The sequence below is a fragment of the Scophthalmus maximus genome, chromosome 10 (genome assembly GCF_022379125.1).
Source record: "Scophthalmus maximus strain ysfricsl-2021 chromosome 10, ASM2237912v1, whole genome shotgun sequence".
In the NCBI taxonomy this organism is placed as follows: Eukaryota; Metazoa; Chordata; class Actinopteri; order Pleuronectiformes; family Scophthalmidae; genus Scophthalmus; species Scophthalmus maximus.
Genome location: NC_061524.1, coordinates 18,621,540 through 18,638,096, shown reverse-complemented (window position 1 = coordinate 18,638,096; position 16,557 = coordinate 18,621,540). Strand labels below are relative to the sequence as shown.

Here is a 16,557-nt window from a genome sequence, read left to right as displayed (position 1 = left end):
TGACCTTAAACCCGAGACCATACAGAGTTTGACCTAAAAAAAAAAAGCTTTGCTGACCATTTGAAAGAATCTGCTAATAGCAGGTTAACCTGCAGGCCGCCCTGACAAACAAAGATCACTTGTTGACTTAGCCTCAAGGCAGGGCAGCTGTTCATTTTACAGCTAATGGAGTACCACTGACATCACTTTAATAAGACAGCACTAATGAGTGCTGCCAGCTCAGACAGCTCAACATCATCTCACCTCCACCGGTTCAGCAGCCGGCACACAGAGAGCAGAGGGTGCCCTCCTTTGGTCAAAACAGGAAATGACCACCACAAGGCCTTGCGGTGCTCAGGCAAATAGATTTGTTTCTTGTTTCCTGTGTGTCGCCTGCTAATGTACAGTGAATAATATTGTCAAAAATAATATTGAATAATATTGCATATGAATAGGCAAACATTGAAATCAAACAACAAATCTACAACAACAAATTATTAAGCATGAAAAAAAGGCTTCAATAATATCACTAAATAAATAATAGTCATTGTTAGTAATTTCTAAATGAATAATAAGAACTTTTATGATTTGTTTGAGTTGATATGACAAAATGATGATTTACTTTAGTGCCATCTGTCTTATTTTCTTCGAAATAAGGAACTGTGAACTGCTGCTTGGAGATTTGCAAAAGATGTCAAAAGAATTTAACGCTCTTCCTCTACTACCACCCTGTGCACAAACAGCTGCGTCGCAGTGGCACTATCGACTATAGAGGACGTGCAAGGGATGGACTGATCAGCACATGCATCCACCCACACCCCAGGCCAGGCACATGTGATGATATGTGGTCATTGCTTCTTATCAAACTGAGTACACAAAAGAACAGGAACGGACCCCACATTTTTTACTCCCCTCACAGGGGAGCAGCAACGTCCTCCACACACCACATTCTCCACTAAGCTGAGTCAATGAGCAATATTCAGCTGTTAAAGTGAATTCAGTCTCATGCGTCCCTCACTTGTGTTTGGTAAAAGAGGAAGTTTAATGCATTTAATTGGTTAAACACTGAAACATAAGCAAAATTACAAATTTTAACGCCTTATGAAATGTTTTTTCCCCCTGTAAAAGTAACATGTGTACCTCTGGACATGTTACATTAGATTCCTGGAACAAAATGAATCCTCTTTCCCACTAAAAGCCATTTATTCTGATGCTGTGCATACTTGAAACCATCATCCCACATACCAAATGGGGATGTCTGTCTGTGCCTGTGCCTAAATGAGAGGAAAATCATTTTATTTCAGGTTTGGAGGAGAATGGTTTTTGACAAATACTACAGGTGTGGACAAGAATGAAGTCAAGACTTCAATCATAGTGCAATGCTTTTTGTGATAGCTTAAAGTGAGTGGAGCAAAACTGTGACACCTGTAATCACTGCGCTGACCTTCTGTGAGGAGGATAGGTAGCTCCGCCAGGAAACGAAAAAAAATGTGTAATTAGTATGAGGCTGAGAAGTCTGTCAGTCCTCATGTTTTGTTGATGTCAAAGGAACAATCAGTGTTGCTCCAATTGGTGCTGCTGAAAATGCACTGGGGTTAACATGTAGTATTTATACTGTATTTAACTTAAATAAAAAGAAGTTGAAGTAATTTTCATTCTTCAACAACTATTACCAAAGCTATGTGGGCCTCATGAGCCCTAGTGTCAAAAGCTGGTGAAGATGAATAACCCTCTCTTATCAAAATCATAAGGTCATTTTAAGCCGCTCCTCCGCTGATGACTGTAAGTACAGCTCCAGTATACACACACAAAAGCACCGCTGCTGCTAATGTCCTCGGGGAACAATTGAGCATCCATATCCAAACATTATATTTAATTAGCCGGTTAAATAATAGACAGAAAGAAAAGATAAATCAGCAAATCAGGAAAGTTGAACATCTCTCATTTTGCTCATTGTAAGAATGACGTGATAAGTGTAATTGTTGGATCTGGTTAGGGTTAGTCCTCGCTTTATTCTTAATGGTAATACTTCAGTACTCAGTCAAATATCCCTCAATCCATTATCAATACCTCTTCATCCATTAAGAGTCACCAGTGGGCTGAAAGCCAGTCCCAGCTGACATTGGGGGAGAGGGAGGACACACCCTGGACAGGTCACCAGAGTATCGCAGGGCAACATACAGAGAGAGACAGACAACATTCAGACAGACAGATCATGAATGGTCAATTTACAGTCTTCAAGTAACCTAACTCCAATCTACACGTCTTTGGGCTGTGGGAGGAAGTTCCAAACGGGATTTGAACTCCAGTTGGAACCTCAGTGTCACGGTTGTGCAGGAACTGGAGCCAAATGCAGAGGTGGTGAAACTTAAATGTTTTAATAAATTGAAAAGAAAAACAAACTTACGAAGTAAAGAAAAACTAAATCCACCTCAGAGTGTCCACAAAATGTAGCAAAAGATAGCCAGTAGCAAATCACAGGAGCCAGGGGGAAATCAACTGGAAGAACATCACAGGAACAGACTGGGGGGAAAATAACAGACGAACCAACAAAGACAAAGGGAAGCACAGAGACTAAATAGACACAAGGTGGGCAGGGCAAATTGAACACAGGTGAGACACATTAGGAACAGGTGCAAAGACACCATAAACAAGACATGGAAAAGGAAGTGAGCAACACAAGGAAAGGGAATTCAAAATATAACAGGAAACTCAAGAAAACACAAACACAGGATAACAAAGATAACTTAACCAAGGCAAATAAACACTAAGGTAAAATACATAAAAGTCCAGGAGCCAACAACAAATCGGGCCGTCGACTGGAGACCAGGAGGGGGGGTCGGCCAGACCACCGACTAGGGACGCGTCGATCGGCCCACCAACTGGCGACGAGGAGCAGAGGTCGGCAAGACCACCGACGAGTGATGCGTCGATCGGCCAACCGACGAGAAGCAGAGGTCGGCAAGAACAACGACGAGGGACGCTCGATCGGCCCACTGACTGGCGACGAGGAGCAGATGGTCGGCAAGACCATCGACAAGTGACGTGTCGATCGGCCCACCAACTGGGGACGAGGTGCAGAGTTCGGCCAGACCACCGACGAGGGACGTGTCGATCGGCCCACCAACTGCCGACGAGGAGGGGGCATCGGCCAGACCACTGACGAGGGACAAGTCGAATTGACTACCCACCGGAGACGAGGAGGGGGGATAGGCCAGACCATCGACGAGTGACATTGAGGACTTTGCTAAGAATTCTGTTCTTGTAGAAACATCTAATCCCCACAAGAACATAATTTCAGGGACAACATCGCCTCAGTCGTTTTCTCTCATTAAGTCTGTAAGTAGTGGGAGATGCTCACTGCAATGATGGTGCTCAGCAATGTGAAACTCATTACCAGAGAAAGGACATCAAAGCAGATGGCCGAGCATGATTAACTGAGCCAGGAGAATCGATGTGCTAAACCAGCCATTTGAAATTCAGACAACAGAATTGTAAATGTAAGCTGTTTTACAGGTGAAAAAGAGTGATACTATCATTGGAAGTAAAATTCAGATGAAGATTAATCAAGTTGTTATGGTCAAACAAGATTTAATCATTACTGTTATGACTGAAAAACCAGACCTAAAGCCACGCTGCTATTCCTAGCTGGAAAATAACCATAAGCTTTGTTTCAGCACAATCATGGAGGCTGTCCTCAGGTAATTTTTTGGTGGTCCCCGGCCCATGGAAAACTGGGACTGAAGAACAACTACATTACTTTCAGCTTGAACCAACCCACATTTTCAAAGCCATAACAGCTTAAAACAGGTTAGACTTTTATGAAACTGCAGAAGACGTTTCAGGGTGAGAAAATTTACTTCTCACTTGATTTATAACGTCAGTAAACATTTTCTCTTGGAGTTTATGATCTCAATTCTCTGTTTCAAGTCTTCTTCAATACTTCTTCAAAATAACGGTCTTATTTAAAAAACGAATATACAATATAGAGCTGCAACAGTTGATTGATTAATCGAATAGTAATTGACTACTAAATTAATTGGCAACTATTTTGATAATAATTAAATAATTCATATTTAATTGGTTCAAGTAGTTTTCATTTAAAAAAATGAAATAATTCTAGGATTTCAGCTAAATATCTAAGCTTAATATCTTTGGCGTGTGGACAAAACATTACATCATCTTGGGGTCTGGGAAACACATTGTAACCCAGGTTAAGGGTTATTGAAGTATTGAAGTAGTGTTTATAAAGCATTGTCAAGTTGATATGGTCAACTAGGGGTTCATTTTGTTTGTTTTGGTTTAGCTGTGTGTGTGTGTGTGTGTGTGTGTGTGTGTGTGTCTGTGTATGCCGAAGTGGCCAATCAGCGGGGCTGTAGCTGGGCCGTGAACGGCCGTTTTCGCGCTGTGCTTTCCCTGGTCTTGTTCGTTCTTTTTGCTGCTGACACTCGTGTATAGAGGCTTTACACAGAGTCGGGAACGGCCAGGAATGCTGTCTCCATTGCGTGGAGTTGCACATAGTTCCACTTTCTAGCGGTGAGTTGAAGTGGGGGGTTGAGACTATATAAAAAGTGGTGGTTGAGTATGGTAATGACTCGAAGTAAGGTACCGCGATTATATGCTAATGCTAACATAAGCCGCGATGCGGCGCTATTGATGTGTTAATGTGGTCGTTAGGGATAATGAATGCTGATCGAGGCTAACATGAGTAGCCACACAGCAAAGGGTAGGGGTGTTACTGAATGAATGTGGTTGATTTATGTGGAATGGGGGATTTTGCGGTGTTAACAACTGCTATTACTGGTAAAAGTTGAGGTTAATTTTTGGTGTATTTTCCCCGTGATACCAGTAGGCCTATGGTGCTATGAGGGAAGATTAAGCACATGATAGTTTAATGCCTCAATGTTTTATTGCTGTGACTCTAAGGTGAATTGATAATTGAATGCATGATATGTTTGTTATAAAGCTACATTAAATATTGTAGTTATATTATTATAGTAGTTCTAAAGGGACTATGGTTCCTGACATTTCATATATTCTGTTATACAAGTTACTGATGTGACCCATGGGTTCAGATGGCTGATTTATTTGTTAAATGGCCATTGGTAAATATTATTGTTGTACAACTAAGTTGAGATATTTGAATCCTAAATATTGTTTTGTTTTAGTATATTTTATAGCAAGTATTTTGACTGGATAGCAACTTAAAGAAACCCTATGACCTTGTTTATTAGGTCAGGTTTTGTGAGTGGAGGAGTTTCACGACAATGATCCAGATGAGATGTTTCTGGATATCAGCAGTTTCCAATGAACTGGAATGGCGAGCTACCCATTGACTTCCTAAGGAGAGATAAAGATCTACCCACACAGTCCTTGCCAAGGCTCGGAGGACTGTTTCTCACTGTACAACTCGTGCTGTTTTCACACAGCTCTGCACTTCACCTGGTGGACCTCATCCAGACAAGTACTCACACACATTGGGCCCCAACGATATTTTATTTGTGTGCACACTTTATTATTTTCATATTTTATTTTGGGTATTTGCAATACTGTGATTGCATTTCAACATTCATCTTGTATTTGCAACACAATGAAATAAAACATTTATTTCACACTATAATACATTTGTTTAAAAACAGTAAGTTTTGTTGTCTTATGTCATCACTATCGTTCAGTTGTCAAGGCTCTAGTCAAACCAAAAAGTGTTCTGATACTAGCCTATGTTAATTTGGGATCTCATCAATAATTACACTAGACAGGTGTTACAACATCGTCAACATTTTTCACTATTTTATGGACCAAACAACTATTCGATTAATCAAGATAATAATCCTTAGTTGTAGCCCTAATACAAATAAAGCACATTATGCATCGGGGCTTAGATACTATGTAATTGACAGCAAGTACCGTCCAATGCATGTCACTTGTAGTTGGACAAGCAGTGGAAGAGCTCTCAGTCAGGCCCAGCCCCCACCAATCAAAATATGGTTACTTCTGGTTAAAAAAAAGGATTCATTGGACTTCGGAAAAGCCGACAGCGGTGCTAAGTCAATCCGACTTCACTTACACTACACTACGTCATTATGTGACAGCGCATGTTATTGACATGCATCTGCCATGGTGAATCTAAACTACACATTTCCGAAGATGGACTTCAAAATGCACATCTTATAGGCGACTTCGCCCGCGCGTTCTTAGCGGGTTGATTCATAAAGGATAAACATGGACAACACAGTGAAAAAAATGACCAAGGTTGGAATTGAAATAAAAACAATAATATAGGCTATGAAACTGAAAGGAAAAGGTTGTCACATTGAGAATCTTTGCTATTGCTCCTGTCCACTTATATTTATCCACATGACCACAGTTTGGCCTCAGATGAAAATGCTTAACAGGCAACGGTAACTTACATGATGACTTGCGTCCCTTCTCGGTCACAGTCATACTATTCTTCTTCTCCTACTTCAGATTTAATTGTTTAAGTTTGAGCATGGTACGTCATGTTAAATATTGGAAGTCTGTTTCTTTATACATAGTGTACCCTATGCTAAAAGAGATAGGAAAGGAAGCATTGAAGCACTTTTCCCATGCATTTAAAGAATTTAACAGCTCTTATCATGGCTGATGATGAAATACTTCCAGTTCATTTCATTCAGTTAGGAACCTTCTTAAGAAAATACGACTGCAGGAAAGGCTTCAAAACGAGCTATGTGTTTTTTAAACCAATATATTCTTCATTTTGATAGGTCATAAAAAAGTTATTTCTTAAAGTTCACTTTGGACTGCAACGACAATGAACCCTGACCCGATTAAAGCAACATTAAACGAGTACAAAATCAATCAGTCACGTGTGTTAGATAGGTGTTTTTATATTATCAGATCCACCCAATTTACATTACAAAGTGAAATGTAATGTGATCGTGCCTGTCATACACCTACATGAATATGAGTGGACCTTAAATTACTGTGAGTGAATGACATGATCATTGAAAAGCATTTTACTATCAAGTGATCTTAATCAGCCAATACAAACACGATATCAGTGCTCTGTCTGAACCAACACTATGCCTCATTAATGCCACTTTAAAGTCTCTATATACAGTATGTGTTTTGATTATATCATGTTTGAAATATAAGCCTAGCATCTTCTTTTGTTTGTAGCAGTAATACAATCATTCAGAAAACTGTGACAATCTTCATGTTGCTTTGATCCAATTCATTCATCCACAATGCCCAGTGCTAGTATCTATTTTGATCCTACCACTGGATGATGCCAAAGTAACTGATTAAGTCGTTAATTCTGCAAGCACATGAAATTGAACTTCATCCTGTTGAGGGGAGCACTGCGGAGCGGGCGTAGTGAGAATGCCTGGTGTGTGTGGCTAGAGGCTTGTAGTAGCAGTGGATCTGCATGTTGAAGTCTGTGTGCAATAATAAATGCCGCAACGCCTCAAGTTCCATCAAGAAAGTCTCTGTGTGTTTTTCATCACGCTGCGGGGCATTGGGGGCAGGTCCCAGAGCGATGCAGAGCTTCGGCCCTAGAGAAACCTGCTCCCCGACTATGGTCTGGACAAAGGGGCAGGAAATGGAATGAAAAGTACTTTTCAATGTAAGCTAATATGAACATTTCATTAAGTTGACCTCCCTTCTCTTATACCAGGTATGGCAAGTTGTACATGAAGAAGTCCAGGACCTGGAGGTGATACACACTGAAGGTTGTCTTCCACAGACCAGAGCAACGAGACCAGATGATCCCCGTTACCAGCTAGAGAAGCAAGTCAGCAGAGGACCAGGTGAGTCGGCTTATGATACTGTAGGTTGAGCATGAAGTGGTAAAATACTTAGGTACAAAAGCTACTTTAAAATCCATATGGCAATGTTCTAAAAAAAATCCAAATTGTAAACATTTATGCCAGGTGGGTTGTTTTGAATTTTTTTTTTTTTTACAGATTCTGAACCTCAGAATAGATCTTCAATAGTTATTTAAAAAAAGTCATAAGACATCCATATGAAAGTGTGGCTGGTCCACCAATAAATCACTAAAACAATTATACTTGGCCCCCACAAAAAGTGACACAGAAAACTGTGTGTCGCTGCAGATCATGGTGCTGTAGTGTTGTCAGTCTTTGACAGTAATGTTGATTTATTCTTGTGATATTCTTTTTACAGGACCACTGCCTAAAGAGTCGACGACAGCACAGCCTGACCCGTCAGCCAACAGACCTGCTTTGACATGCTAGGAAACCCTGTGCAGACAGTTTCTTCCTTTTTTGTACATATGTTGTTTATGCTAATATTATAACATATATATGTTATATTGTATGATGTTCCAAAAAACATTGTGTTTTCATTATTTGTGGACACAGGAGTCATGAAGTTGCCCACAGCACTTTCTTTCCACGTCTGTGGGCAGTTCTGGCAGACACAAGTAGGTTGACCGGCAACGGGACGGCCTGGTGTAGGAGCATTTACTGATGTCAAGTGTAGTAAAACAGCAGGCTTGTGTCACATCACTGCTCCAAGCTCAGTCCTTGAATTCTGGCCTGTACAGTAACACATGATTAAATAAGATAATAATAATAATAATGAATTTAATTTATAGATACATAATAAATTAATAGATGTATGATTAGATACATTGAACAGAGTCTGGAGTAAACTCATAGTCTGAGCTAACAACACTCTCATCGTGGAAACTCCGACTTGCTAAACAACATGTTATGAGTCCTGTACAAAATTCACCGTCATTGTGTCAAACATAGTAACAGAAAACAAGGGCAGAAAGCTACAAAGGTGCTGCAGCTGTTTCATCGTTACACAATATGGCTGAAATGCGCTGAAGTTTAAAAATATAAACTCAAAACCAACTTTGTCTGTGTCGTAGGCCTACTGCTAACCTTGTTTATGTTTTAGCTTAACCTGCAGCAGCCTGTTGCTAGCTAGCTAGCAACAAGTTAGTGCATCAGAACTCTATTTTCTAGGATATTTTCCAAACACAAACATGTTAGCTTGACAAATGTGCCCACCAACAATAGCCATGTTCATTGTTTACGTTTATATTATGATAATGTCAGGTTATTTCTTACTTGTGAATGAGCCACAAACATTCAGTAAGCGAAGTTGTGCTCCGCTCGAGGCTTCCTTCTCCGATGCAGTCAGGCAGCAGTGCGCGTTCATGTGTTGTTGCGGAAGGGGCTTCGGACAGAGGTCTGAAGGAAGTGGGGACATTTCAGGGGAAGCGATGGGACATTGCGGGCAAAAAAATCGCCTACCCTTCATTTTACTTGAGTTTTTACATTTTAAAATTTCACAGAGGTAATGTGCTGTTTACTCCAATAGCTATTGTTACACGTTATATGTAAATTAGGATTTTGCATTAAACAATATATAATTATCTCATGAAATACGATGCATTTGCTATAATTTTTTTGGCGCAGCATTTAAGAAAGTTGTTAAATTAAGTTCAACCTCCACCCAGTACAAAATTAAAATGTTCGGGCATGAATGCAACCATAATAAGTTATATAATACTGTATTTAATAATATAACAATCCCCAAGGGCCATTTTTATTTTATATTTTTTGATGGTTCTGACACATTATGCTCATAATACTTCACTAAGACTTACAGGACTTTGGTTGAATACATTTTGGACCTTATGACCCCAAATTGACCTTTTTGTACAATCTTGCTGCTGCATTGAGAACAACGTTAGTCTTACGTCGTGTTTGTGGTCATTGGACAGTGAAAACACAGAATGCCTTCCCTACCAAAGCTGCAGGCTGTGTTGCGGTGTGCCAAAGGTGGTGACACTGCTGTGCTTTGGACTTTAAACTGGATGGAGAGGTGTACTACACTGCGTCCATTCAAAGCGGCATATAAGGCTTTGGCGCATGGCACTGATGAGGCTTTGTTTCTCTCATTTCAATCAAAAAAAACGGAGCTGAGCTTTTTATGAATAAACTAATGGTGGTGATGTGAATCAATCTATTCAGACAGACTTGCAAAAAAAGGAAAGAAAACATAAGTGTATAGCCAGCACATAGCGGTTAAATATTTAAGTATGAAAAAAGAGTGACACCTTTAATATTCATGACTTCAATGTACGTATGGATTATTGGCACAAAACATCTCACTTACCAGAATTGCTGTGATCAACGTGACGCTCATGACATCAGCCCTACCCCACCAGCGACGCAATCGTGCGTCGTGCTTCTATTTTTACTCTAAAAAAAATATGTTTGAACAGGGGTGCAGCAACATGCCTCAGACTCTAGCAGAGAGCAGAAGCGTGATATAGGCTACTTGACGTGTCTTTTTTTCTTCCAAAGCTGCCCATCATGTGTCAACGCGCAATTGCGCAGCTATAGGAACCCCCGAGCGCCCCGCTAGAACAAACCTCCCGCTGTGACCCCGTTCCCATCGATCGAACTTCCACAGCTCCTCATGATATCCAGGTGAGCATTCTCTCCGTGAGACCCCCGCGCGCGCATCTTGGCCGCTGCTGGAGGAACCGCGTCGTTCAGTGAACACATTGGGAGCCCGGGGAGGCGGTTTACAATGCATTGGACTCACATCTGCCAACTCATCACGACAGTTTGCATCAGGACAGTGGATGCACTCGTCAGAAGTCTGGATATTTGAGCGGAGGCACTATGGACGCAGCGGACGCAGTCGCTTCCGTGTTGGTTCTGGGGATTATTTTCGTGTCGCTGCTGTCCAACGCTGTGGTGCTGATCTGCTTTCTGCACAACCCGGAGATCCGCAAACAGGTGCCCGGTCTCTTCATTCTCAACTTGACGTTTTGCAACCTGTTGCTGAGCGTGTCCAACATGCCCGTAACTCTCGTCGGGCTAATCACCACGGGCCACCCCGGAGGCAGCGGCTTCTGCCAACTTGTTGGTTTCCTCGACACTTTCCTCACCACAAACTCAATGCTGAGCATGGCAGCCCTCAGCATCGACCGATGGTTAGCGGTTGTCTTCCCAATGAGCTACAACTCGAGAATGCGGCACCGGGATGCGGTGATGGCGCTGGGATACACCTGGATTCACTCACTTTGCTTCTCCATAGTTGCCACCTGCCGCTCCTGGGTCGGGTACCACCACCTTTACGCGTCGTGCACTCTCTGCACCGCCAGGGCGAAGGGAGCCGGCACCCAGTTCATCATTTTCACCGTGGCTCTGCACTCGTTCACTTTCCTCCTGACGCTGATCGTGTTGTGTGTTACTTACCTAAAAGTGTTGAAAGTCGCAAGGTTTCACTGTAAACGCATCGACGTGATCACCATGCAGACGTTGGTGCTGCTGGTGGACATTCATCCCAGGTAAGCAGTAAACAATTCAGTCTGAACCATTTGTTCTTTCGAAACAATTTTCTGTCACACGTGTTTATTTCCATTTCATTTTGACAATTTTGTGAAGAATTGCATCAACGGTTAAGGCATTACATGTGACTCATACACTGCACTTAATGCACTTGTGTGATATACAACATGAACAGGAGATTATAGTGATTTTCATCTTGATTACCTTAACAACGGTAACAAATTGATAAGATGGATATAGATACAATCATGAACAATTACAATATTGGTTTTATATATTTTCAAATTGAATATTTTGGGGGGGATTTTGGAATAATTAAATACGTAAAACATACATTGTAAATCTTCTACATGATCCCACTGACAATGGTTGCACCCTGGTTTCTGTTCAATTAAACATTTTATCGCTGACTGTTTACATAATTGATGTCTGTGCAGTGTTGAATTTGTTCCAGTGTGATCCCAGAGATAAAAGCCTCACAGTTAGGCACTTTATTCACATTCATACCACACGTTTTGTCTGTTTTCATTAAGTCTGCATGTTTCTGATCATGCCTCCTGGGTAGATAATGGTGCCATGTGTGTTCTGGCAGGGTGCGGCAGAAATGCTTGAATGAGCAGAGGCGGAGGAGGCAGAGGGCCACCAAGAAGATCAGTACCTTCATCGGCACATTTGTACTGTGCTTCAGCCCGTACGTCATTACAAGGTGAGCAGAGATTTATGATACTGTGTGTATGTGTGTGTGTGTGTGTGTACCATCAAAACATGTGAAGGTTTCTTGCATTTTCTTTTCTTTAGAATCACAAGAAATGATACAACATTGAATAGATAAACATGTGAACTACATTTGGATTCTCCACATATTGGGTTTGCTTAGCTACAAAAAACAAAACAATTTCAAATTATCTTCCTCATTCAGTTTGATAAGAGGAACAAGTCTCCCAATGATTAATACATTATGATTAATGGTCAGGGGGGCTGTGGCTCAGAAGATGGAGAGGGTTGTCCAATAACCAGAGGGTTGATGGTTCGATTCCCGCTTGTCCGCATGTTGAAGTTTCCGTGGGCAAGACACTAAAGTGATTTTGCTAAATGTGTGAATACAGATAACAAAAAAGAATACATTTCAATGCCGTCTTATTATTTGTTAACGTGTTTTCAACTGCTTCTTTTTCATTATGTCAAAGCCTATTGGTTCTACAGACATTTCGAATCCTTTTTGTTGAGCCTTTTTCTCCGCAGAGATGAGGGGGAGAGAGACAGAGGAAGGGAGCGGTAACGATGAGTCAGAGATCATAGCATTGGCTCTCATTAGTATTAGACCCAGTATTAATAGCAGCAACCTGTCAGAAGCTGTTACATTTGTGATATGCAAAAAGCAAGGAAGAACATTAAGACAGACCAGACAGCCTTAAGGAGATCACACTTATTTTGAAGATAGATTGACTACAATACTCCAGTTGTTTTTCAGGTTGTCTTGGCTTAAATTTGATTTGTTATGTCAAAATAAGTGTCAGGCGCTGGATTCAGTGTAAAATGATTTTAATCAGCAGTCCAGGAGGAGCAAAATATGACTTGACATCCATCAATTCAAATTGCTCAACACAGCGAGGACATTTCAGTGAAGTGAAATGGTGACATTTCTCAAAATATTACAGCACTGGGGAGGTTCATTTTCCTCTTCCACTCCAGTTACACAGATCTAAGATTTGGCTCAACTGCTGCAGTTTGATCGTTGATGGTACGTGACTGTTTTTTCCCTCCTCTTTTTGCTTCATTTGAGGTAGAATTGTAGAGCTCTTCTGCAAAGGGCCCATAAGCCCTTACTGGGGAGTGCTGTCCAAATGTTTGGCCTACAGCAAGGCAGCAAGTGACCCGTTTGTCTACTCCCTGCTGCGCCACCAGTACAGGAAGACCTTCAGCTTTCTGGCCAACAAAGTCCTCAAGAGGAGTCCCCTCAACTCCTCCTCCCTCGTGATGGAGAACAACGCAGGGCAGAGCAACAATAACATCAACACAACCAACAGCATCCAGGCACCTACCAACAAGCTGCAGTGAAGGTCATCTCTTTCAGAGAGTACTTTACCAAGCTAAAGTTGGCTTGGATTTGAGTACTGTATGACCATACATTGACCTCTCTTTGATGGTTTCATGTCAAATTGAACAAGCGTTTTCATAATAACTTGATGAAGGACTATATTAGTTTTTTTTTTCCCTGTCAAAGAATCCTGTGAAAAGACCCAAACCAACGATTGCAATCGGCCCCAATCTTATTTGCTCCTTCAGAGGACACAAGTCTTAAACACAGGTCACTAATGAATAATGACCATAGCTCCAATAGCTCTATGACACGGAATAATTTATACGGTTTATAAGTTATACGGCTTTGGCGATACAGGAAATAGCTGTCAGTTGAGATAATATGTTGAAAAACATAGAATATCACTTACCTTATCCGTAATAAAACATTATATGACCACTTTTGTCGGTTGCGTGTGTAAGTTGTCAGGGCATTAAATATTTTAGTAGAAGGGGTAAAATGTATTTTTCTGCAGAGAATGGGGATTTCTAATGAGTTACAGTAGTCAGTAGCGCACTCGTTAATTTGTGACAATTCGCCTGTGTAACATGGAAAGCAACATTACTGTGACTCATTTTATCAATTGAGTAATTTACAACAGAAGAAGAAGAGACTAGATCAACCTCAAAAATTCACACCACATGAGCATGCGCTCACTTAGATCGTTCAGCAGGTCTTATTCATGGACTAACCAGACATTACTCAAATTGGCGCAGTTGTAAAAAACACTTTAACTGAATGGCTGAATGTCACGATTGAAATTCAAGCACAACCTCTCACATCATTAGTGATCCACTGTTTGAAGTATTGATTGTGATCAAGGAATGATTCAAAACAGATGATAATTTTAGCAGTAGAGTCATGTTGTAGAGACCCAAGTGGTGAAGAAATACTGTGTGTTGTATCTGTGAGGCCTGAGTTCTAAAGTTCCTTTTGGACTATATGATCACTCTCATTCAATCAAAACACAAAAGAGGAGACCTTTCCTTGACCCTGTCATTTTCTTGGTAATCTGTGGTGTGGTCAGGTGTGCAGATATAGTTTGAGTTTGGTCAAAAATGTGGGAATCAATTAGGTAATATTTTTGTGTGTGATACCACCTCATTGAATAGTTTAATCTGGGAAAACAGGGTGAAATATTGTTTGAATGCTGTAGCCACTACACTTGTGATGTGTAATCAAAATTCGAGCTCATGACATATGAGCAGCTGTGCGACGCCTGGAATATAAAAATGATTCATTTTGACAGCCCTGGCAAATCAGGTTGTTGTACTTGTATTTTGCTGGGACAGTATAAAAGCCTTTAATGGCATAAAAATGTATTTATTTTTGTCAAAACTGTGTCAGATTTTGTGTTAAATGTTTATGATTATATTGAAATAAATGCTGTGCATTTTGACAATTTAAAACTTCAGCAAGATTCTTCTTACACATCTATTAATGACTTGAAGTGATATATACAAAAGACTGTCTTTCAGATCCTAACACCTTTATTCACCCACGCTAATTAAGTCAAAGGGAAGGAATGATGAATTTGAAAAATAATTTAAGATGTGTTCCACCCACAGATTCTGCTGCTGATGTGACAGCAGAACAAAGACTTTTTCACAAAATATCAGGGCTGAGCGTTTAAGGCTTTCTTAATTGCAGAGCTGCGGAAAGAAGAAAAGGAACCAAGAAGAGGAAAGGAAAGTAGGCACTCCCTCACCAAGTTGAGGCAGCTGTGACAGTATTAAAAGATCCTGGGGATCTACATCCTCCATCCTTCTCACCTTTATCATTTATGCTTCACAAACTCTTTACCTCCTTCTTCTGCCTAAATAATATCTATTCTATATATGTCAAAAACGTGAAAGAGATCATGATGTCACCCATCAAAGCTGCCTGCATTGATTTTTATAATTCTCCCGGGGGGTACAAAAGCTTTGTTTAGTATCATACTGTATTCACAGAGCATGCCAACCAAGGGAAATTAGTGGAAAGTATTCAGAAAGTTTTGTAGGTGTGTGTATCCTCATCTCCCTGGGAGAATCAGTGTGTGGGTGAGAGGCAGACACGAACCTGCCATACTCAAAAGCTGTGTATAGACCTTGTGATTAAGCTACGGCACCTAGGAAATACAAGAAAGCCGAGGAAGAAGGCAGAGAAGACAAATACTGCGACTGACTTCACATGACCCTGATGTCAGGGCACAAGTGGTTCTCCCAGTCTCACAAAGTACAAAGTGATCAATGTGTTTTTAATTCACTGTGATAAAAGAAAGTGGCTGTCAAATTGTGCGGAAAGAAACATCCGGAGCAACTCAAGGCACCCATGCACAACAGCACCCTCTTTAAATCATCAACAGCAACACCAGACACTCTAAATAGTGAATCATCCGCCACACACTGAGAAAACATAACTGACTGATCTATGATTTTCTTTTACACCAACAAAAAGCAAACATGTTTCACTGTACGCCCCCTCAGGTTTGTTGGAATATACTATGTACTATATTCTGAATCATGGGAATGGTGGAACCAAATGTCAGGGTATTCCCCATGCTTTTTATACAACAGCCTGCACAACTCACAGAAGCAATAAAAAGAACATCTATTTTTGTCCAGGAATGTTGTATTTGTTTTTGATGTGGGCTGTGGAACAATGCTTTTTTTTCATCTCTAAAGGCTTTTGCAGCAGTGTTTAAAGAGTATTATATATATATAGTTTAATGTACTGTAGTTTCCAGGACCCTCAACGGTCTTAGACAAACTTTTGATTGAACCATTCAGTCTTTTGATTTTATTCAACATAATTGTAAAAATGTTTCACAAGCATAATCATGTCAATTCAAATAGGAGATAATGTGGTCGAGTAATCCACAATAAGGGCAATGTCAACTCCATATGTCCATGTTGACCAAATATTAAAGCAGGACCATAAAAGTGAATAATGTTGCAGCCATCTGTCCAGCAGGAAAACTTTAACTTGTGTGTGATTTTTCAGTATTCACCAAAGTGTGGCCCCTAATAAATAAACCACATGCAAAGTTAAAAACAAAAGTCATTAAATGTTATTTCTGATGATGGACATTAACAACACGCTGCTGTTTACTTGTGGTGGAAAAGTTTGTCTTCTTCAAATTTAGTCACTGGTTTGTCTGAAAAATTCAGAATGTTGTTGCAAAGGACC

The 16,557-nt window shown here is 40.6% G+C and overlaps 1 protein-coding gene and 1 long non-coding RNA gene across 2 annotated transcripts; both read left to right on the top strand.

Moving 5' to 3' along the window:
* Positions 1-4,369: 4,369 nt before the first annotated feature.
* On the top strand, positions 4,370-8,209 carry LOC118284257. The gene is made up of 3 exons (XR_004784790.2): positions 4,370-4,515; positions 5,214-7,772; positions 8,149-8,209. It is a non-coding gene; the product is annotated as an uncharacterized LOC118284257 (long non-coding RNA).
* A 2,110-nt stretch (positions 8,210-10,319) lies between these two features.
* LOC118283892 (G-protein coupled receptor 26-like) lies at positions 10,320-14,789 on the top strand. Its single transcript, XM_035606317.2, has 3 exons — positions 10,320-11,305; positions 11,899-12,012; positions 13,094-14,789. The coding sequence occupies exons 1-3, from the start codon at positions 10,635-10,637 to the stop codon at positions 13,362-13,364; spliced, it is 1,056 nt and encodes a 351-aa protein (XP_035462210.2). The 5' UTR covers positions 10,320-10,634; the 3' UTR covers positions 13,365-14,789.
* Positions 14,790-16,557: the final 1,768 nt, after the last annotated feature.